Source organism: Chelonia mydas, chromosome 9 (genome assembly GCF_015237465.2).
Source record: "Chelonia mydas isolate rCheMyd1 chromosome 9, rCheMyd1.pri.v2, whole genome shotgun sequence".
Lineage (NCBI taxonomy): Eukaryota > Metazoa > Chordata > Testudines > Cheloniidae > Chelonia > Chelonia mydas.
In genome coordinates this window covers 60,260,516-60,284,444 of record NC_057855.1, presented here as the reverse complement: position 1 = coordinate 60,284,444, position 23,929 = coordinate 60,260,516, and the positions used below count along the sequence as shown (strand labels likewise).

General features: G+C 46.4%; 1 protein-coding gene across 4 annotated transcripts in view; it reads right to left on the bottom strand.

Moving 5' to 3' along the window:
• The window catches only part of BCORL1 (BCL6 corepressor like 1), a 47,178-nt gene continuing 23,249 nt past the window's right edge, over window positions 1–23,929 (bottom strand). For all 4 annotated transcript variants that reach the window (XM_037908876.2, XM_043522251.1, XM_037908875.2 and 1 more), the window contains 2 exons: window positions 17,523–17,676; window positions 1–1,671 (listed from right to left, as the gene is read on the bottom strand). In XM_037908876.2, coding sequence (XP_037764804.1) covers window positions 1,392–1,671; window positions 17,523–17,676 — 434 coding nt within the window. In that variant the 3' untranslated portion in view covers window positions 1–1,391. The remainder of the gene's footprint in view (window positions 1,672–17,522; window positions 17,677–23,929) is intronic.

Genomic DNA, 23,929 nt, shown 5'->3' with positions numbered 1-23,929 from the left:
GCCTGATGCAGGTTTTTCTGTACATAAGTGTTTTTTGACACCACAGCCGGTTGTTTATAATAAAACAGAAATCAGAAAGAGCAGCCAGAATACACACCCAAAGGCAATAACCCTCAGCTTAAAAAAGGAGCTGTCTGGTCCCAGGGAGGGGGAGGCAGACAAGTGGTGGTCGGGGGAGGCTACAACTGCCCCGGCTGGGACGAAACACAACACAAAGAAAAAACCACCCAACACTCCCACTGCAGGGCAGGACAGGGGAGAGCTAGGAAACAGATTGTCCAGTCCTCAGCATCCTTGTTAGCACCTGTACAATAAAACTGTACCATCTACACAGCGGTGCAGCCCTGCTCTCTGCTCCTGCCAGGGGCAGGCACTTGCCCCCTCAGGCCAGCGCTCTGCAGTAGAACTGCTCCTCTGAACAGAAGAAAGGGGCACAGGCAGGGGAGGAGAAAGGGGCCTGTCTGCATGCAGATGCTGCATCAAGGAGGATGGCCCTCCAGCAGCAGCAGGAGCCCATGAGGATGGGAGGCAGCTGGAGTCTCTGCCTGTGGCTTTGGAGCGGCTCTCGGACTGCAGCTGCCTCTCCAAAGTGGCCCAGAAGAATCCAGAAACAAGCGATGTAAGTGAAATGCATGAGAGCCAGGCGAGCACCTGGGGGAGACTGAACCCTGGGCTGGAGAACAGCTCTCAGCTGGCCTTGCTTTTGGAAAGGAAACAGCCCCAAGAGAAGCTGGTGAGGGAGGGGGCTGCCCACAGACCCTAAAATTTAACCTGGGGACTGTTGTGAGAGCTGGTCCCTTGCTGCTAGGCCGCAGCGGTTCGGTCACTGGACAGCTAGCTACTCATGGGAGAGCAGTGTCCTCTGGGCGCATCCTGGGAGAGGGGCCAGAGGAAGCCCTCTTCACCACAGCCTGGGACTCAAATAATCACAGTGATACAGACTCAGCAGAAACAAAAGAAACATTACAAATTAAATACTAATTAAATAAATACTATGGAAGACATTGCGGGGAGGGCAGCTTTTGAGAGAGAGGCGCGGTTCTATGGGGCGGGGCAGGGCAGAAGCACCCACTGTCCCTCACTTCAGAGCCCATGGTCCTACAGCCAGGAGGCCCAGCTAAGGTAGCCCAGTGGGGCAGGTCCAAGCTTTCCGGCTGAGCTAGAAGGGGACCTGCAGAGAGCTGCATCTGCTGCTGCTCATTAGAAAGGGACCCTGGGAAGTCCTTGGAGACAAGTGGAGTCTCTCCCCAGTCGGAGTTCAGGGGCTGCGAGGAGAGAGCAAAACAGCCAAAGACTCCAGGCCCCGCTGCTGGCATTGAAAAGGCTGCTTCCCATCAGTCCATATTATTGCCTCATGACGCAGTCCGATGCGGGGAGAGCTCCAGCCCCCGTCAGCTGCTCCAGGCCTGGAACTCCACTGCTGAGCCCAGGAGCTGCAGTAGCTCTGGCTCGTAACGCACCAGCTCCACAGTCTCTGCAGGGCCTTGGGGGCGTGGCTCGGGGCTCTCTGGCACCTCCTCCTGGGCCAGCAGCTGGCTCGAGGACACCTGACGCTGGAACTCCGCCTTGGGCAGGGTAGCAATTTCAAAGTGCGGGAAGCGAGCCTGGAATATGCGGGAGGAAAGCTTCAGCCTCTTGAGAACGTCAGAGAAGAGAAACCAATTGCAGGGCCTGTGAGAGCAGTGAGAGAGGCACAGGTTAGTGAGGAGGGACCGATTCTACATCCCCCCCCACCAGCACAACAGGAAACAGCCCAGCCACACAGATCCAGCACAAGGTGGGCTATTAGTTGGTGTCTGCTAATCACATGAAAACTGGCTCCTCTGCACCTATCTAGGACAGAAAGGGAAAAAAGCTGCATAACAAGGGACTTTAATTTGAATAACATATACTGGAGGTCTCATGCTGTCAGGACTAAAATGTCCTTGTAATTTCTAATGTTATAGACAACAATTTTCTACCTCAAAAAGCACTGCAGCTAACACTTGGGAATGCTATGACAGACCTTGACAGAGAGGACCTGATCACTGAACTAAAATGAATGGTAATTTAGGTACAAGTGATCAGGACTTGATTTCATTTATAACATGCACGTAGAATAAAGTCCAAATCAGTGCTATATGTAGCTGGTGCTTCAAAAAGGGTCAAGCTCACAAAGCTGAAAACAATAAGCCAAATCTGCTGAGAGGAAGAATTTATTCAGAAAAATGTGATTGATCATTAGGAATTGTTTAAGAAAGCTTTATTAGACTCCTAAAAAAAAAAAAAATCAACCATCAAGGAAGAAGGCAGTATTGGTTTAAAAAACAACTTAGAAGTGAAAGCAGCTATAAATTTTTTAAAAAAAATATGTATAATAAATAGAAGACAGGGGAAGCTGATAGTAACAAATACAAATCAGAAGCTAGGAATTGCAGAAAATTGATAAGGGAAGCAAAGACACAAGGAGAAATCTACAGCCAGTAGAGTTAAGGAAAATGAGATGGAGTTTTAAAAGTATAACAGGAACAAAAAGAATTCTAACAATGGTATGGGTCCATTAACTAGATGGAAATGGAATTATCAGTAATAATGAAGAAAATGCAGAAGTGTTCAATAAATATTTCTTTTGTGTATTTGGCAAAAAACAGATGACAAACATATCATATGATTACACTCTTTCCATTATGTTTAACATTCTCGCTGGAGGATGTTAAACAACATCTACTTAAGTTAGACATTTGTAACTCAGTAGGTCTGGATAACTTGCATCCAAGAGTTTTAAAAGAGCTGACTGAGGAGCTCACTGGATTGTTAATGTTAATTTTCAATAAGTCTTGGAACACCAAGGAAGTTCCAGAAGACTGGAAGAAAGCTAATGTTGTGCCATTATTTTAAAAGGGTAAATGGGATGATTCGGCTAATTACAGGCCTGTCAGTCTGACACTAATCCCCATATGATGAGTGGCTGATATGGGACTTGATTAATAAAGAATTAAAGGAGGATAATATAATTAATGCCATTCAACATGGGTTTGTGGAAAATAGATCCTGTCAAACTAACTTTTTTTTTTTCCTGACAAAATTACAAGTTTGGTAGATAAACGTAATACTGCTGATACTTAGATTTCTGTAAGACATTTGACTTGCTACAGCATGACATTTTGATTAAAAACTAGAAAGCTTAAAATTAACATGGCACACATTAAATGGATTAAAAACTGGCAGATACATGTCAAAATGTAATAGTGAACAGGGAATCATCAAGGGGGGTGTGTTTCTAGTGGTGTCCTGCAGGGATCAGTTCTTGACCCCATGCTATTTCACATTTTTATTAATGACCTGAAATAAACCAAAATCATCACTGATAAAGTTTGCAGATGACACAAAAATTGGGGGAGAGGTAAATTATTAACACAACAGAAAGAGAGATCTGGATCGCTTGGTAATCTGTGTGCAAGGAAACAACATGTATTTTAACATGTCTAAATGTAAATGTATACATCTAGGAACAAGGAATGTAGGACATACTTCTAGGATAGGGTCTCCATCTTGCAGAGCAGTGACTCTGAAAAAGATTTGGGGGAGGTGGTGGAGGATAATCTGCTGAACATGAACTTCCAATGCGACTCTGTGGCCAAAAGAGCTAATGCAATTCTGGGATGCATAAACAGGGGAATCTCAAGTAGGAGTACAGAGGTTAGTCTACTTTGTATTTGCCACTGATGTGACTTCTACCAGAATCCAGTGACAAGTTCTAGTGACCACAATTCAAGAGAGATGTTGATAAATTGGAGAGGGTTCAGAGAAGAGCCATGAGAATGATTAAAGGATTAGAAAGCATGCCTCTGAGTGACAGACTCAAGGAGCTCAATCTATTTATCTTAACAAAAAGAAGGTTAAGGAGTGACTTGATTATAGTCTATAAATACCTACATGGGGAACAAATATTTAATAGTAAGCTCTTCAATCTAGCAGCGATAACACAATCCAATGGCTGGAAGTTGAAGCTCTATAAATTCAGACTGGAAATAAGGTGTACATTTTTAACAAAGAGGGTAATTAACCACTGGAACAACTTACCACGAGCTGTTGTGGATTCTCCATGAAGGACCATTTTTAAATCCAGACTGGATGTTTTTCTAGAAGATCTGCTCTAGGAATTATTTGGGGGCAGTTCTACGGCCTATAGCATACAGTATATCAGACTAGATGATCACAATGGTCCTTTCTGGCCTTAGAATCTATGAGGCTAGGGCCTCCCCTCCAAAGCCACATTGAACAACCCATCCCCCACAATGCCAAGGCTCAAGAATTCAGGCCCGCCCTTGACTCTGTCTTGTCATGGGAGTCGGAGCCCATTACAGAAGGAAGAAGCCATTGGCCAGACTGGCTAGTGAAACTGACACCTTGCTGGGCAAGTGCACTTCATGGCCTAATCTTCACTGGAGCAGTCACATGCTGGGCCCCTGTGCTCCCCTCAGGCTTGAACTGGTTCCCTCCTGTTCCAGCCCAACTCACGGAGTCAAGGAAGGGGAGGAGCAGTTACCGCCTCTCCCCCACACCATGCACACCTTTTGAATGCCCCCAATTGTCCCCTGCTCATCCTCACACTCCCTCTTCCTGAGATAAATGCCCAAGACATTCCCACTCTGGAAGTTCAGTCACTCCATGCCCTGCATGATCGCAGGGCTTGACATCCCTCCAGACCTCTCTCCCCACAAAGGAACAGGTCTTCCTGCACACCCCCAGGTCCTCAAGCCCCATGTGGAATGACCCTGAGTGACTGGCTTTCATGCACCTGGGACCTGCTGCTTTTGAGTTCTCCCTGCAAAGTAACAGCAGCAGCATGATACCTTAAACAGGCACCACGGCAGCTTCTCTCCCTGCACAGGCTCACCCAAGCCGATTGGCTAGTGTGGGCTGGACCAGGAAGATGCATCTCACAACAAGCTCTGCAAGTCAGCCACCTCAGATGCTCGTGACCAAGATGCACAGCAGTGCTCCCTGCCCCCAGCTCCAAGGGCAGATCTAGGACTGTCAGCAAGAGTGTGATGCTAATCTCAGTAACTGATGTGGTCCCTACAGATGCCACATCCCAAACCAGGCAGTGCTTTCAGGATTAAAGCCAACAGCTGCTTTAAAGGGACAGCCCGCTAGGAAAGCGCAGCTCGGTTTGAGCATTTGGTCCCTGCAGAGTTACCTGCAACCTCCCAGATTCCTATAACACACAGGATTTCCAGTCAGTCTCTCTCTGCATTGGTTCCCTTTGTTTGTTTGTTTGTTCATTCACTGAGGCTCCTTGGGAACCCATGAGTAGCCAGGGGCCACATGGCTATGACAGTGAATCTCTCTGGCAAGGGATGGCTGTACCACAGTAGCAGTGGAGCAACCTTAAGCCTCATCAATTCCTCATGGTACTTTCCCCTTCTAACCACTCTGAGGGTGGCGAGCCAGCCAGGTCCCTCTGAAGCAGGCACTGCCTGAAGTGGATGAGGAGATATGGAGCAGTATCATGGAAGCCCCAAATAGCTCACGAACCCCTGAAGGTAAATGCTGAGCTGAAAGGATCCCCCATGAGAAGGACCTCTGATGGATATTAAATTGCCCAACATGGCCCCTAAAACCTTGTAGAAGGGTGCAGAGCCTTCTACCAACTACCACCTCCTCCTGCTAGACCCTCAGGGGCAGGTAAGCAGCAGAGCATGATCAATGAAAGACTGCCAACAGCAGCAGCCCGGACATGTGATGTGTCTGCACAGCCAGAAGATCACTGACCCTGACCCGGTCCTGTCTGTGAACTATTCCCAGGCCAGAAACTAGAATAATAGGGATCCAGGCCTGGAGGACTCCAGATTAATCCAGAGCTGTCTTGTCAAAGTCATAGAGTGTAAGGCCAGAAAGGATCACCTAGTCTGACCTCCTGTATATAACAAGCCACCAACACCACCCAGCACTCACACACTGAACCCAACAACTGAGATGAGACCAAAGTATCTCAGTCCACAGGAGACTAGACTGTTATGTGCTACAGGTAGAGAACAAGGCACACTGTATCTGAGGCCCCTGCTATGGCAGGGAGATGATTAAGTGAGAGATACCCAGATAATCCAGGCAAATGACCTGCACCCACACACACTGCAGAGGAAGGCAAAACCCCCCAAAGTCACTGCCAATCTGACCTGGTGGAAAACTCCTTCTCAGCCACCTATGGCAATCAGATAGACCAGGGGTAAGCAAACTTTTTGGCCTGAGGGCCACATCAGGGTGCAAAACGGTATAGAGGGCCAGGTAGGGAAGGCTGTGCCCCCGCAAACAGCCTAGCCCCGGCTCCCTATCTGCCCCCTCAAAGCCCCCTACCCATCCAACCCCCACAGCTCCTTGTCCCCTGACCGCCCCCTCTCAGGGTCCCCTGTCCCAAACTGCCCCCCTGGAACCCACCCCCATCCAACGCTCCCTGCTCCCTGTCCCCTGACTGACCCCCGGCCCCTATTCACCCCCCCCCCCCCGCCGACAGGCCCCCCAGGACTCCCACGCCCTATCTAACCCCCCTGACCGCCCCAGAACTTCTGCCCCGTCCAGCCATCCCCCGCTCCCTGTCCCCTGACTGACCCCCAGGATCCCCCACCCCTAACCGCTCCCTGTCCCCTGACTGACCCCTGGGACTCCGTACCAAACCCCCGCACTGCCGCTCGTGTGTCGCCGCCACCCCTTACCATGCCACTCAAAGCGGCAGGAGCATGCAGTTCTGCTGCCCATGCGGCAGCGTGGCTGTGGGGGAGGGGGGCATAGAAGGGGAGGAGCTGGGGACTAGCCTCCCCGGCTAGGAGCTTGGGGCCAGGCAGGAGGGTCCCGCGAGCCAGATGTCGCCTGCAGGCCATAGTTTGCCCACCTCTGAGCTAGACCCTGAGCATGTGAGCAAGAACCATCCAGCCAAGCACCTGGGAGAATGCTCAGTGCCACCTCAGAGCACTGGCCCACCCCATCCTATGTCCCATCTCCAGCCGAGGCCATCCCTGATGTTTTAGAGGAAAGAGATTTAAAAAAAAACAGATAGAACACATGGGTGGGGAAGAGGGAGAATCCCTTCCTGACCCCTGCAGATGGCAGTCTGAAGCCCTGAAGCATGAACTTTTAGAAACATAAAATAATCTAGACGAGACCCTCCCCCCCCAGGGCTACCAAGCCCATCCCCCACTATCAAAAGCAACCCCATCATACAATCAGACTCAGAAATTTGTCCCACTCTCTCTCAGAACTAATTAAGTTGTTTGCCCTCACAACTTGTACTGGAAGGCTGTTCCTGAATCTCACTACTCGGATGGTTAGAAACCTTCTAACTTCCAGCCCAAAATTTGTTCATGGCCAGTTTATACCCATTTGTTCTTGTGCCAACAGCATCCTTTATCTCAAAGAGCTCTTCTCCCTCCCTGGTATTTACCTTCCTGATGTATTTACAGAGAGCAAACAGATCCCCTTTCAGTCTTCTTATGGCTAAGCTAAATAAGCCAAGCTCTTCCCATCTCCTCTTGTAAGATAGGCCCTCCATTCCCCTGGTCTTTTCTGCACCTGTTCCAGTCATGGGTGACTGGAATTGTACACAGAATTTCAATGGCATTAATACTTCCCAGCCTCCACTAGAAATGCCTTGCCTGATACATCCTAGGATCACATTTACCTTTTTTACAGCTGCATCACATTGGTGGTTCACAGTCATCCTGACTGACCCAGTCATCCAAGTCTCTCTCCATCTCTGCCCTTTCCAACTGATGAGCCCCAGCTTGTAGCAGAAATTCTTATTATTAGCCCCTAAGTGCATTGAATTTCATCCCATTTCTGTCACTCCAGTCTTCAAGTTTATTCAAATCTTCCTGTATAATGTTCTGATCCTCCTCTGTACTGACGATGCCTCCCACCTTTGTATCATTGGCAAACTACATTAGCACACTCCTGCTTTTTGTGCCAAGCTCGTTAATAAAAACATTGACTAAGACGGTCCCAAGGCCGATCCATGAGGCGCTCCACTAGTAACCTCCCTCCTGTCCGATAATTCACCTTTCACAACAACCTGTTGCCTTCTTCCATTTAGCCAGTTCCTTATCCACCTTACAATGCTTGTACTGATCCCCATTCTCCATAATTTATTTAATAATTTCCCATGTGGTACTGTGCCAAATGATTTACTGAAGCACAAGTATATTAGATCTGCTGCACTTCCCTTCTCTAAAAGAATCAGTTATTGTCTCAAAGAAGGAAGTCAGGTTACCCTGGCATGATCTACCTTTGGTAAATCTATGTTGCATCACATCCAACTCTACCGTTTAACTCCATGAATGTAATTATCCTTTCCTTCACAATTTGTTCTAAAGCCTTGCAAGACTAACGAGTATGTTATTGCCCAGTTCACTTTCCCCTGTTTCTTAAATAGAGGTACACTGTTAGCTATTCTCCAGTCATATGGTACTACCCCTGAATAGACCAGTGAGGTCATTAATGTCTAGTGATGGCTTCTTGAGTGAGGGCCTGGTCTCATTACCATCAAACTCACTTTAATTGCAAGAAGGCGCTAGCAGCTGGTCTAACAAAGTGTTCCAGCTAGGTATTAGCAGTTGGTGCTATTTGGAAACTGTCTGCCAGTTGCTTTGAGAGAAGACAGTTACAGCACTGCTTTGTGATAGTGGTCTCTAACACTGCATTGGAACTCAAACAGGACAAAAGCAAGCCTGCAATCAGCATGTGAGTGAAGATCTGGTGGTCTCATGGCCTGCCAGATGTAGCGATAAATGTACACATGCTTGGGACGCTGGAATATCCAGCTATCAGCAGTAGTCCAGCTCTGGTGATGGCAAGAGAACACTTGGCACTTCTGTCATTCCCAGGCACAGGCTTCAGTAACTTACACTTATGGGGAGTACACAAAAATCCTGAGAAATTCCATCAACTGCACTGTGTTGGGTGAAGGTCCAAGTTGCACTCATAAACACTCTGAAGTCAGGGAAGGCCAAAGTTCGCACTGAGCCCACCTCAGTCACTGCTCAGCTTTCAAGGCTGTCAGAACAGCTGTATGATATACTATTTCTTCAATAATGCAGTATGTGCATGTCTTTAAGCCTCTATCATAATGCCTTATTACATGAGGGCTGGCATCCTCTGACTTCTGGCTGCTGTCTAACCTTAATGAGCCCTGTGTTTTCTGATGGAATTTCCTAGGTCTATAAAAAGGAAGAAAGGATGCTCCGATGAACCTTGCGAAATCCACTGTGGGAGCTCATTCTCCTGCAGCCCTTAAGAACTATCCTTACAAGATAGGCGGGGACCGAGGAGGCCCAGTTCTCCTCTTGTTCCAAAGAGGAAAGTCAGTCTGGAATTTACTGGGCTCCTCCTCAGTAAACCTACTCTAGGTGGTATTTTGAAGCTGCACAGGGACATATCCAGGAAGGTCTCAGGCCCAGTCTTTGGTACAAGTTGCTGGCCTAACACACAGACTTGATTTGAGATGGGGAAATCAGTGGCAGCTAGAAGGAAGGCCAAACCAGGCACCATTCAGCTTCTATCTTATTTTGAAATAAAGCATCCAATGCAGAAGTCTTCCTGAACTGTGGTCTCTTTGTCAGATATAGGGTTATGTGCATAAAAACTGTGTGTCAAATTATTTGCAGCACATAATGACCTATGTGCATACCACAGCATGTGGTGAAAAGACTTCAATGTAAGCTCTTTGGGACTTGTCATGCTGTGTTCTTGTGTAACAGCTAGCACATAAGGGCAGTCTCTGGGCAAGAGCAAACAATGTAGATGCCAAAAACTTCACCAGCTGAATTGTACTGGTTGCTCCTTCACAGCTGCCAGAGACCTCCCTCCTCCAAATGTAGTATGATGTCCAAGTGCCACATTCACAACAGCTGCGGTCCTCCACAGCGAAGTATAGTCATACACTGCATATACAAACAATACATGTACTGGGCTGTACTGTGTCCATGTGGATATGAGAAACTCTGCCTGGACTGAACAAGCGGGGTGGGAATGCGGACCAGGTACCAAAGGAAAGCTGGGGTGGTGCCCCTCCCAGTTTTTGTTATGATGCATCAAGAAAAGCTGAAGTGTCCATTGCCGCCCACCGGAGTTTTTATTTCTACTTCATTTTAAGCATGAGAAATTCAGATCCTGTCTAGACTGATGGGCTGAAGAACTAGTGCAATGGTGAAATCACAAGAGTCAAGAGAGTAAAAGCTGAGCAATTAAGGGAAAGGAGTTTTTACATCTTGTAACAAAAATTGTACTATAACTAAATCAGTTTAGAAACTGGTTTAGTTTAACTGGTGCCAAGCCCCTCGTGTGGGCACTAAGCTAAAGTCACTTTCAGGCCTCTCAAATCTATTTCAGAGCATCTATACTCGGGGGCTGCACCACTCAACTACGTCAGGGCCTAACTGATTTAATTAAACAGTACAATGTGTGTGTGTAAACAAGGCTTAAGGCAAAAAACTAGTGAAAAAACCTTCACGTTCCAGCCCTTCCTTTATAAGTCAAAGAAACAAAAACAATGCAGCAGGATAAACCCAATTTTTTAAACACTTTTGCATGGTCACTGCCAGTTAAAGCATGCAAGAAAAACGAGGGGCGATTGTTATGAAGATCTGCATTGTTTTATTTTGGCATCACGGCTGGGTGAAGCTCAGAATAGGGCAGTCTGAGGAAATACCACCACTTATTTCCACCTCCTCTCTGTCCTCTGCAAACTGGCACTGGACACATTTCCCTGTCAAAATTACTTATACTGGAGCCTTTCAGTTTTTGCAATTGAAAGTTAAACACTAAACACTGCCACTTGAAATGTCTGTCTGCTGTAACAGTAACCCACTTAGTGATGAGCAATTCTAAGGGCTTTTGAGTTTCTGGCTATCAATCCTATCCACGAGCACATGTCCATTTAGACAATAGGAATATGTAAATGGGGAAACATTCACATTTTTCCAGTAAGCAGGGACCGAAAGAGGAGTGATCATTTTTATGTTGCCTTTTTGTTTGTTTGTTTTTTTGCAGTTTAAGCAAAATATTATAGTCCTATCAATAGTAGTCATGAAGAGTTTGAAAGAAAAGTCTTTTCACATCAAAAGCTAAGGTTTGCAAGTCAAGGTGCATGCCATGAACTCAGTCAGGAAAATCCACCTATTGACACATCACCGTACTCCAGATTCTCAGCTGAAGAATATTTCTAAGAGTGCATTTATGCTAGAACATAAAAACGGCCATACTTGGTCTGACCAATGCTCCATAGAACCAAGTATCCTATCCCTGACAGTGGCTAATGCCAGATGCTTCAGAGGAAATGAACAGAACAGGACAATTGAGTGATCCACCACCTGTTGTCCAGTCCCACCTTCTAGCAGTTGGAGGTTTAGAGACACCCGGAGCATGGGGTTGGGTTCGTAACTATCTCGGCTAATAGCCATTGATGGACCTATCCTCTATGAACTCATCTAATTCTTTTTAAACCCAGTTATAGGTTTGGCCTTCACAACGTACCATGGCAATGAGTTCCACAGGTTAACTATGCATTACATTTTAATCCTGCTGCTTATTCATTTCATTGGGTGAACCCTAGATTCTTGTGTGATGTGAAGAGGTAAATAACACTCTTATTCACTTTCTCCACAGCATTCATGATTGTATAGACCTTTATCAAATCCCCCCCACCCCAGTCATCTCTTTTCCAAGCTGAACAATTCCAGTCTTTTTAATCTCTCCACCTATGGAAGCTGTTCCATACCCCAATCATTTCTGTTGCCTTCTCTATACCTTTTCCAATTCTAATGTGTCTTTTTTGAGATGGGGCAACCACATCTGCATGCAATATTCAAGATGTGGGTGTACGATGGCCTTATATAGTGGCATTATGATATTTTCTGTTGTATTATCTAAACCTTTCCTAATAGTTCCTGACCCCATTAGCTTTTCTGACTGCCGCTGCACATTGAGCAGATGTTTTCAGAGAAATACCCACAGTGACTCTTTCTTGAGTGCTAATTAGCTAAACAGCTAATTTGGACCCCATCATTTTATATGTATAGTTGGGATTGTGTTTTCCAATGTGCATTACTTTGCACTTATCAACATTGAACTTCATCTGCCATTTTGTTTCCCAGTCACCCAGTTTTGTGAGACTCCCATGTAACTCTTCACTCTCAACTTTGGTCTTAACTATCTTGAGTAATTTTGTATTGTCTGCAAATTTTGACACCTCACTGTTCACCCCCTTTTTACAGATCATTTCTGAATACGTTGAGCAGCACAGGTCCCAGTACAGATCCTTGAGGGAGCCTGCTATTTCCATTTCTCCATTGTGAAAACTGACCATTTATTCCTACCCTTTGTTTCCTATCTTTAAGCAGTTACTGATCCAGGAGAAAGAAAAGGAGTACTTGTGACACCTTAGAGACTAACAAATTTATTAGAGCATAAGCTTTTGTGAGCTACAGCTCACTTCTAGTCTCTAAGGTGTCACAGGTACTCCTTTTCTTTTTGTGGATACAGACTAACACGGCTGCTACTCTGAAACAGAATCCAGGAGAGAATCTTCCCTTTTATCCCATGATTGCTTAGTTTGTTTAAGAGCCTTTGGTGAGGGACCTTGTCAAAGACTTTCTGAAAGTCCAAGGGCACTGTATCCATTGGATCATACTTGTCCACATGCTTGTTGACTTCCTCAAGAATTTTAATAGATTAGTGAGGCGTGATTTCCCTTTCCAAAAGCCTTGTTGACTCTTCCCCAGCATCTCGTGTTCATCTATGGGTTTGATCATTCTGTTTCTTACTATAGTTTCAACCACTTTTACAGGCTAGTAAGACTACCTTTAGTACCAGGCATTGCCAGGATTGCCTCTGGAGCCTTTTTTAAAAAATCAGCGTTGCATTAGTTACCCTCCTGTCATCTGGCACAAAGGCTGATTTAAGCCATAAATTACATACCACAGCTAGTAGTTCTGTGATTTCGTATTTGAGTTCCTTCACAACTCTTGGATGAATACCATCTGGTCCTGGTGACTTATTTCTGTTTATCAGTTTGTTCCAAAACCTCCTCTACTGACACCTCAATCTGGGACAGTTCCTTAGATTTATCACCTAAAAAGAATGTTTCATGCGTAGGGGTCTCCCGCATATCCTCTTCAGTGAAGACCGATGCAAAGAATTCATTTAGCTTCTGAACGACAGCCTTGTCTTCCTTGAGTGCTCTTTTAGCACCCCGACCATCCAGCGGCCCCACTGTTTGGCAGGCTTCCTCCTTTTGATGTACTTAATTTATTTATTGCTATTAGTTTGTGTGTCCTTAGCTGGTTGCTCTTTGAAGTCTTTCTTGGCCTGCTTTATTATACTTTTACACTTGATTGCAAGAGTTTATGCTCCTTTCCATTTTCCTCAGTAGGATCTGACTTCCAGTTTTTAAAGGATGTCTTTTTGCCTCTAACTGCCTCTTTTACTCTGCTGTTTAGCCATGGAAGCTGGAGGTGCAATACCCAGCTTGTGTAGATGAATATGCGCTAGCTCTTATTGAGGTAGTGAGCTAAAAATAGCAGAGTAGCCACGGCGGCAGGGGCAGCTGCTCAGGCTAGCACCCCAGAGTACAATCCCATACATCCTAAGTACGTATTCAGGTGGTTAGCCTAAGCTGCTAGAGCTATACTGTTAGCACGTTTATCTACCCAAGCTGGGAACTACACCTCCAGCTGTAGCATGGACGTACACTTAGCGGTTGGAATGGTTCGTTCATCTGAAGGGGAAATTAGCACTGAAGCCCAACATAATGGTAGTGTTCATATTAACTCACTTACTACTGATCGTTTTAACTCAAAAAAAAGGTTACTTACTTTCTCGTAACTGTTGTTCTTCGAGATGTGTTGTTCACATCCATTCCACATTAGGTGTGCGTGCGCTGCGTGCACGAGCATCAGAAACTTTTTCCCTTAGCGGCTCCCGTCGGGCTGGCGGGGCCCCCCCGAGTGGCACCACTGTGCCGTGCATATATACCCCTGCCGGCCCGACCCCCTCCAGTTCCTTGTTGCCGGCGACTCCGACAGAGAGGTAGGAGGGTGGGTGGTGGAATGGAAGTGAACAACACATCTCGAAGAACAACAGTTATTAGAAAGTGCTTGTTCACGTCCATTCCACATTAGGTGAATTACAAGCTTACCTCTGGAGGAGGGTAGGAGTCACGGAACAACTGCTCGGAGGACTACTCTGCCAACTGCTGCATTCTCTCTAGCCTGCTGGTTGACCGCATAGTGGGTCGTGAAGGTGTGCACCAAGGACCAGGTGGCTGGTCTACAGATCTCCTGGATCGGGACCTGTGACAGGAACGCCATGGAAGTCGCCTGCGCCCTGGTCGAGTGGGCCGTGACCATTGGGGCCGGAACACCTGCGAGCTCATAGCATGCCCGGATGCAGTTTGTAATCCAAGATGAAATCCACTGCACCGACAGTGGGAGGCCTTTTATCCTCTTGGCTACAGCCACAAATAGCTACGTGGATTTGCGAAAGGGCTTGGTGAGCTCCAAATAGAACGCCAGCGCTCAACGCACATCCAGGGCTCCGGGCCCGGCAGCTGCAATGCGGCCTCCATCAACAGTTGCTTTAGGCGAACGTCTCTTTCTTTCCTTGTCCTTGACTTAAACGCCTTGCAAATCTTACACCTTTCAGTTTGATGTCCGTCCCCCAGGCTATGTAGACACGAGTCATGGGGTGTCACTAACTGGCATAGGTTTGCGGCACGTGGTGCAAGCCTTGAAGCCGTGGGCCCGGGGCAGGTGCTAGAGGCCTCCAAGCACCTAATGACTTAGTTTACATACAGACTGTGGACACTTAACTGATAACAGCTACTCTAAAGGATAAGGGACTGCTCTTCTATGGGGTGAGGGGGGGGAGGTTGTTCCAATGCCGCCATGGACGGTAAGAAGGAACTGGAGGGGGTCGGGCCGGCAGGGGTATATATGCACGGCGCAGTGGTACCACTTGGGGAGCCCCGCCGGGAGCCGCTAAGGGAAAAAGTTTCCAACGCTCGTGCACGCAGCGCGCGCACACCTAATGTGGAATGGATGTGAACAGGCACTCGAAGAAGAACTGTACTTATCCTACAGTTTGAAGCAATCTCCCGGGTGCCAAGTGGCCCAACTGTCCTCTCCTCAGCTGCCCCTGCGTACATATAGGGTGCAGCTACATGGTGTCAACACAAAAAATCCGTGGCATATTGAAAAGAATCCATGGCCCACGCAGGAGAATTCAGGTTCAGTTTGCCATGACAGATGCCTTGATTCTAAGAGAAGCATAGTTTCAGCCATAACTAGGGAGCCTTGACTGAGCCCTGTGTTAACACTTTTTGTGTTCAGAGTGCTTTACAGACATCAGCTAAGCCTCAACCCCTCACCCACACAGTGAAGTGGGCACTGGCCCCATTTCACAGATGGAGAAAACAAAGATGAATACTCAAAATTACAGCTGCGCAAAATTTTTCAGAGAAATAGATTTGCCAAAAGCCTCAGTTTTGGTAGTCTCAAAACTCTCCCTGAATTTGACACAAATTCATTAAATAGTTTTGGCCAGAAATACTTTTCAGGTTAGATTCACAAACTGGTAAGTGTGGGTCTGTCCCCACCATGACCTGAAATTTGTTTTTGATTTTTCAGGGTTGCCAATGAACTGAACCCCCCCACTTAATTGCCCCACTCAACTCAAGGCTTTGTTTATGCTAGGATGCTTCCCCCCATTGCTACAACTGGCACAGCTCAACTTGTGGGGGTGCTAGTGTAGACAGGGCATGGGGGTGTTTAAGTACTGTGTCGCTTAGACTTGAGCAGAATCAGATGACATACATGATGATTAAAAAACCCAGCAGCATCCCAGATGCAAGTCTACACAAGCTGCTGCTGTTACTGCCACTCTTGGAGCTGAACAGAAGCAAGTGCAGCTACGGAGGGAAAAACGAAGACAGGTTTCCTAGTGTATGAAGAGCTCAGGTTCCTGAGTATGGCAAGCCAAGAGTAACTAATTCCCAGCAAATGCATCTACCACTGCCATACTGTCCCACAGGGATATCCCTGCATGTCTTCAACTGGCAACGTGCTTATGCCTGAAAGATTAAAGATTGATAGGCCTTGTGATTTTATCCTAGCTAATGTAACTGTAGATGTCACTCATATACATGCATTTACTCCAGCTATGAAATGTATCCATCTGTTTGCCTCAATATCCTGCAGCAAAGAGTTCATCAGGGAACTCATATTGCATCCTAAGTAGTTCTTAAAAGCACTTCACTTCGAAAAAGATTATTTCTTAAGTATTTTGAAATGACATGTCTTTTAATCCAGTGACTCCTGTGCTTGTTTTATGGAAAAGGGTAAATAAGAATAACTTTAAATTTGTAAATGTATCCCAAAAGATCTCCACCCAATTCTTTACAACACTGAAACACACCCACCTCTGGGGCAGGAAGACAGAGCTGTAAAAGTGTTCAGCAATACTAAACAAGAGTTTAGGACAGGAAGTTCACAAACAAATGAACTACAGAAACTGTTGCTCTCATCTGCATTTTTCATTCTTTTATAGGCCTGTGTCTGAGCTCCTTCCTAAACCACATAGCCTGGGGTGTTTTATTCTCTTCTTGAATGGAATTCCCCCCATGTCTCACAACTCCGCTCTTATCTGGACCTTTCACACCTCTGTGCTATTCTCCACCCAAAAGTTCAGGATTTCTGACCTCTTATTTTTGTCTTTTTATTTGGGGTTTGTAAGGCTTGCATCCTCCCTTCCATTCCTGAATGGAACAATGGTCCATATTCTATGCCTTTATGAGACAACTCTGTGCAATGGGTAGTGCACCAAAATGGGAACCAAGAGACTTGAGTACTATTCCTGACTCTGTTACTGACTTGTTGTGTAACCTTGGGGAACTTGCAACCTCTCCATGCCGCCACCGCCCAACTGTCACATAATGATAATGCTTGCAGTGGTGCTAAAGCTGTGTTGGTCCCAGGATATGAGCGACAAGGTGAGTGAGGTAATATCCGTTAATGGACCAACTTCTGTTGGAGTGAGAGAGAAGCTTTTGAGCTACACAAAGCTCTTCTTCTTCTGACCTGAGGAAGAGCTTTGTGTAAGTTCAAAAGCTTGTCTCTCTCACCAACAGAAGTTGGTCAGAAGTTGGTCCCATCTTGGCAAAGTGCTTTGAGACCTACCAATGGAATATGCAAGGTACGTGCAAAGCATTAACATTCTCTATTGAGATTCTACAGAGCCTGTTACCTTAGTGAGCAATCGCCGAAGGCTCTCGAAAGCGCTCAAGCAGGCATCATCTGTTGCTCAGTATAGAGACAGCCCATGTACTCTGCATATTGCTCTTCCCCCTTCTGAGGGCAGCCTGGGGCTTACTTCCATTCTCAGCTAACCCTGAGGACTCATGTTCTCTGTTCCTGCTTCCACTTCTCAATATGCTCACTGGTTGCCCAAATTTGCTCTGCCCAGGATTTGCTATGCAAAGAGGAAGTAACACTCACCCACGTGAGACCGACACCTGGAGGTTATAGCAAGGAAGCAGGGGCTTGTCTGAGAACTCAAACATGAAGCTGTCTGATTCTTGCTCCTCTTCCTCCTGATCAGAGCTTCCTGGAGGGTTGAGCAGAAGGTCGCACCCAATCCCATCCTTCCCCTCTGAAACAAGCAAAATTAGGTGTTGGCATCTCCCATACTTTCACTCTTGCGGTGCACAGCGTTTCCCTAGGAACTGGGGAGGAGATGGAGGGAGGGACAGAAACTGTTCTTGCACCAAGAGTGAAGCTCAGAGTCCCTGGGCAGGAATCTGGGCTTGGTATCTTACTGCACATTTCTGCTCCCAGCCCACTCGGGACACTACAGGTGGTGTTCCAGGTCTCCAAAGAAGGGGTTTCACCTGCTAGATTGTGATCTTTGTCACAAAGGTACCATCAGAGAAATGAAACCTGCACTGCTGGCTGCAAACTCTGCTGGAGGAATCCCAGTACACAGCTGCCCACTGCCCTGAACAGCCACTGCTAGAAGCCAGGCTTCAATTGGACGTATTTTTACTTTAGTGCCCATGTATGTGCATCACAAGCCACCAGATCAATGTGACATGACCGAGAAGCCAGTCTAGGGAAAGTACGGGGTACATGTGGCTCAGAACTGCAGGTCACGATTGAGGGTTACTAGCAAAGGGGCATGTGGAGGAAACTGGCACGTCTGCCCAAACTGCCCAGCTCTACCCAGTGCCACTAACGTCTCACCTGCACGAGTACAAAATACCACAACAAATTCAGAAACAAAACCCAGTAGAGTCTCTCACTTCCCATCCACCCCAGCATCTCCCACTGGAAGGGCTCAGCCCCAGGGATTGTCCAGCAATTCCCTGCCCTGCTCTGAATCAAATGGTAGACTTGGGAGTACCAGCTGAGTCCCTCCTAGAGCTCCTGCTCTCGTCCCTCCCTGCAATGCTGACTCGGGACTGTTCGATCGATAACATCTTTCCTGAGCCCATGCCCTCCAGCCGCTAATAGACCAGTGCCACCAGATTCTGCCTGAGCCTCTGGCCCAGTCCCATGGCTCAAGCTGGAGCACTGCAGTGGGCTGTGTGCACCAGACAGCTAGTTACTCAGCAGGTCAAGTTGTGGTGGTGACTCTGTCCTGTGGCTCAGGAAAAGCTGGGAAAAGTTACTATCCTTACAGTAACTATGACTCTTTGAGACGTTTTACCTCCACAGATCCCATTCTGGGCCCTATGCACATGAGATATAGCTCTTTTTGCCAGCAGTATCCGTTGGGGCCACTCATGCCCCTGCATGTCCTCAAGCCCCTCACCTGAGGACATAAAGAGCTCAGTGGCCCCAACCTCCACTCTGTTCTTTCACCAATACAGAAAACCCAAGGCAAAGAGACTCCACAGTCAGGGGAAGGGAGCGTGGATGGTGGGATCTGTGTAGACAAAGGATCCCAAAGAAACAGTTACTGTAAGGTAAGTAACCATTCTTTCTTCTTTGAGTATTTGCCCACACTGATCCCACTTTAGGTGTCTGGCAGATGGGTGCCAGGAGTCCTATTTGAATAAGATCTGTAAGAATGCCCTGCCAAACTGTGTATCAGATCTAAAGGCTGACACTAAAGAATAGCAGCTTATAAAGGAACGTATGGAGATCCAAGGAGCTGCTCTACAGATTTTGAGTACACAGATGCCTCTTAAAAGGGCTGAGGAGGTTGCCTGAACTCTTTATTCAGTTCACTAGAAATTCTAATGCAGTCTGACATCCATTTTGAGAGTGTGTGTGTCAGAACAGCCAGTCCTCTGGACTTAATCACCAGAAGACAAATTGCCTGGGTGTTCTGTGCAATGATTTTGTCTTCTTGAGGTAATATAAGATAGCACTTAAAACGCTGAAGCATCTGCAGGGGATGAGTGAGGTCTTGGAAAGAACACTCATAAGAGAATAAACCGATTAAAGTGAAAGACCGAGAACATTTGAGACAGAAATTTAGACTGAGAATGGGGAGTAACTGTCCGTATGGAAGGTGGTCCTACCATCAGTGCTTGGATTTTCTTGGTTTGCGAGTAGAGCACCAATCTAAGAATGTTGTCTTAATAGACAAAACACAAAGAACAGAACGATGTAGGTTGAAACGGAGGCTCTGAGATAGGAGGACTACATGTATGTCTAAGGGGGGAGGGGGGAATCCTTAACAGACAGAACAGCCCCTACCAAAATTTGGTTACTGGAGAACCGGGGGGAGGGGGGGGCGGGGGAAATGCATCCTTGTAGTATTGGAGATATTGCTGCTAAGTGAACTTAACAGAACTTCTGGAGAAACCTGAAAGCTTCAATGACAGACAGGTAATCTAGGAGGAAAGGAACAGACACACCCACAGGAGAAAAGTTAGGGTGGAAAGCCCATACTGAAAACGTTTCCATTTGGCCCCATAAGCCTTGAAGGATTTTGGCTCTGAATGAGAACGTTCTGTACCTCTGCTGAGCAACATCTATCTTCAAGCTCAGGCAGAGAGCCTCCAATCCAGTAGATGTAGAGACATTGGATCTGGGTTTAGAATCAGATCTCAGTTCTGGGATATGATGTTTAGAGTGACTGGTAGCTTGAATTGCGGTTGAATCAATAGATGTACCATATCTGAGTACAAAAATTGTCATGCCCATGCCAGGGCTATTAAGATGGCTTGAGCCCTGTCTAGTTTTATTTCCCTAAGAATACTGTGGATCAGAGGGATCGTGGGGAAAACACTTAGAGCAGATTCCTGTCCCAATGAATCAGAAATGCATCTGAGAGGGAGCCCAGACTTCTTCCTCCCCTGGAGCAAAGCATGGGACATTTGTTGTTTAGACTGGTTGGAAACAGATCTATGGTGGGAGGGGCCCACTTCTGAAAAGTTCTCAATAAAACTGAGTTTTTGAGGGAACATTCATAGGAAAAGAGCATTTTCTACTGAGAACATCCATTGCATTATTTTAGAATTCAGATAAGAGTAGGGCTATGAGATGGACATGATGCTGAACATACCATTCCCAGAGGAGATTGGCCACTAGACACAGAGGGGGATATTTTGCTCCTCCTTGCCTGTTCAGAAAGTGCCCCACAGTAGTACTATGTCAAAACATGGACAGTGGTGCCCTGAATCAGAGATAGAAATGCTCTGCAAACTGGACAAGCTGCCTCAAGTTCTAGTATGTTTATGTGTAGTTAGGATTCTGTAGGTGGACCATAAATCTTGGGTTAGCAGATGAGTTAGCTGTGCTCTCCCCAGTCCTGTTTGGGGGCATCTGTCACCAGACTGTCTGTGGGACTTCGAGATGCAAACATCAATCCCTAACATCCATTCTGGGGAATTCTACGAGATTAGTGATGAAAACATACTCTCACAAGAGGGGTCTCTGAAAAAGGATGGTTTGGAGGGCGGGGAGTAGGTACAGATTGGAATTGTATCTCATAGCCCTTCTGGATGACTCTGAGACCCAACAGCCTAGTAATTGCAGCCAATGCATCAGAGAGGCAAATGCCAAATGGAGGGAAGAAATGCTTGATTTGGTTCAGGCATTCAACTGTGGCATCAAACTTGCTGCCTTGGGCCTGATATGTTGTGAGATGCTACAGCAGAACCCCTTTGCTTCTGACAATAAGGCCTCTTCTTAAAGGTTTCTGATGGTCCCCGCTGTTAAAAATAAGAGGAAGGAGGCATCTATGTCACTTGGTGCTGTGGTTTGAATGGTTTCCTCTTTTGGGCTGGGGTGTAAAGGTCTAGGGAATGAAGCATCAGTTTGGAATCTTTCAATGCGTGCAATGTTTCATGTGCTTTAGAATTAAAGAGGCCATGAGCATCAAAGGGTAAATCCTTTATTGGGCTGTCTGAAGCCCAGACACTGTACATATGGTGTCTGCAGTTACCATTGAACTTGTGGCAGTGTTGGAGGCATCAAATGCAGCTTGAAGAACCACTGTTGCAAGGACCCACTAAATATAGGAACTTAAGTTCAACCCTAGAATCCTGTGGAACTTTACACAAGAACTGGCAGACGCTCCCTCTGGAGACAATCATACTTGAGGTAGCAAAACCTGGCATTTTGCAATACTGGCTTGAAGGCTAAGCAAGGAATAGACCTTCCTCTCAAATAGGTCCGACTTCTTTGGTTCTTTGTCTCTAAGAGTAAATCTTGGCTGACTGTGCATAGGCAGCAGCCAATGAACCTGAAACCAGGTGAGTATAAAGTTCTCAGAGCCTTTACTTGGAACATGAAAGCAACAGCCTGCTCTTTTGGAGGTAGCTGAGATGGAGGCCAGGGTCTGTCATTCTTTGATCGAGAATGCCTCCATTAATGGGTATCGCCAAACAGCCCTCATAAACAGTGTGCAATAGAATCAAACATTCTATGTGACTGTTCTTGCACCACCTGACAGGAATTTTTAAGGTGTCAGCGATCCTCTTCAGAAGGTTCTGCAAGGCCTTTAAGTCCTTGACAGTGGAAGGCACCTAAGGATTAATAACTTCATAAGGAGATGAAGAAATAGCTAATGGAACCAAAGTGTCATCATAGCAATCCATGTTGTCATCCTCTTGGATGCCTTGGGAATTCTCAGGAATTCTTCAACCAGATGTTGAGAAGTACTTTGTGGGGTGGATGAGATGGTTGTGATACAGATAAATATCCTAAGGTGGATCTAACTAGAGGAGCTTTAGAAGAATATGGAGTGAACGGAGCTGTGGGCTCCAAGGAGGACATATGGCCAGGATTGCATCCCATATGGATATGGCATGTGGGTCCAAGAGGGAGGGATCCAACAATTCTGAGATTTTCCTGAACTGTCTTGTATGATGAGAAGAACAACATCGTGAAACCCTCTTCTCAGGGACCCCTTCACAAGTTGACTGAGGAGAAAAGGAGGCAGTGCTAGGTGATGGACTTCTGTTATAGATTGAAAGTGATGATGAGGCAGAAGAATACACCTCTTCTGAAAGAGGTGCTGATCTTTGTGGAGTTGAGGAAAATTGTGGAGAACCTAATACTATGTGATGCCATATTGAAACTGAAACTGAAGATACTGGGTGCAGTGAAATCTTCATTATTGGGACTCTTGGCTCCAGTATCAATGAGAGATTTATTGACAAGGGAGAAACATCAAGTAGAGGAGATACCAGCTCAGGTCTCCAGATGTGCCTAAAACAGCTGACTTCAAGATCTGCGATACTGATTGCATAGATACTGGAGCAGAAATGGTCACCAATGCTGGTCTTTCGTCACTGCACAGTGCTGGAACAACTTGAGTGACACAGAAGATGACACCCAAGATAGACGAAGTGGTGGTAGCTGATGTGGAATGGTGCTGAATTGGTACCATAGTTGTTGTAGCCAGCAGATCAGGATTTAGAAGACAGAGCCTGCACTGAGTCAGATGAGGGCTATGTTTTCACTCCGTTTTTAAAGTAGTATTGGGGATGGTGATAAGTGCCAGGACAGTTTCAGAGAAGTTTTTTTTCCCTGTCATGGGCAGCAGGAGCCAGACTCACCTGAGGGGATCTGTGCTGGAGTATCAGCAGCCTTTGACAAATACCCGGTCTTTTTGAACACAAAGAGACTTGAGATCTGGGAGCAACCTCACAAACAGCTGAAGCACTGATTTAATGCTGTATGGAGTGGTAGGGGCTCCTTTCTGCCAAAGGATCTCTGAATCAGACCCTCCCTTCATGGAGTAATTTAACAAAAATAATTTTAAATGTGCATCTCTAGCCTTTGGAATTTGTGTTGAAAAAGATACACAAATTGAGCGCTAGACATTTAAAATACCCATCATTTAAAAGAATGTCTGCCTTGCAGGCTGGGCGTGACTTAAAGCCTAGAGACTTAGCCTCTGCAATACCTTGGAAGACTCTCTGAAGGAATAAAAAGGTTTTCTCTTCTTTATTTTGCCAATGGACTACCAAGACATTAACTATAAAAACATCATCTGCACTTAGAGTAACAAAGAAGTTATAGCTACAGGGTAGTGAAACACACTGAGGCAGTTCTACCTTGCTGCCACGGGCAGCAGGAAGGGAGTGAATGGTGGCTGGAGCCCCTTGTCCTTTACACCTTTGGAGGAGGGCTCAAGAGCATGCAGGGTACATGCATAGCTCCAACTAACACTGGGCAAAAGAAGCTAATCTCATGCTCGTACGGTACATGTGACCCTCGATTGGGATCCGTATGGACGAATATTTGAAGAAAAAGTCCCTTTCAGGAACTAGTAAATTCTTGAGCCAGTGAATGGTGTGAAACTATAGCAGATCACATGCCAGTGAGGGCTCCCTGCTGATTTTCTCCTTCTATACATGGGTTGGGAGGGAGGCCCACAGGCTAAGCAAGTCCCAGCCTGTGTGACCCTTGTCCAGTCTGCATCCAGCGGCCACACCATGCTC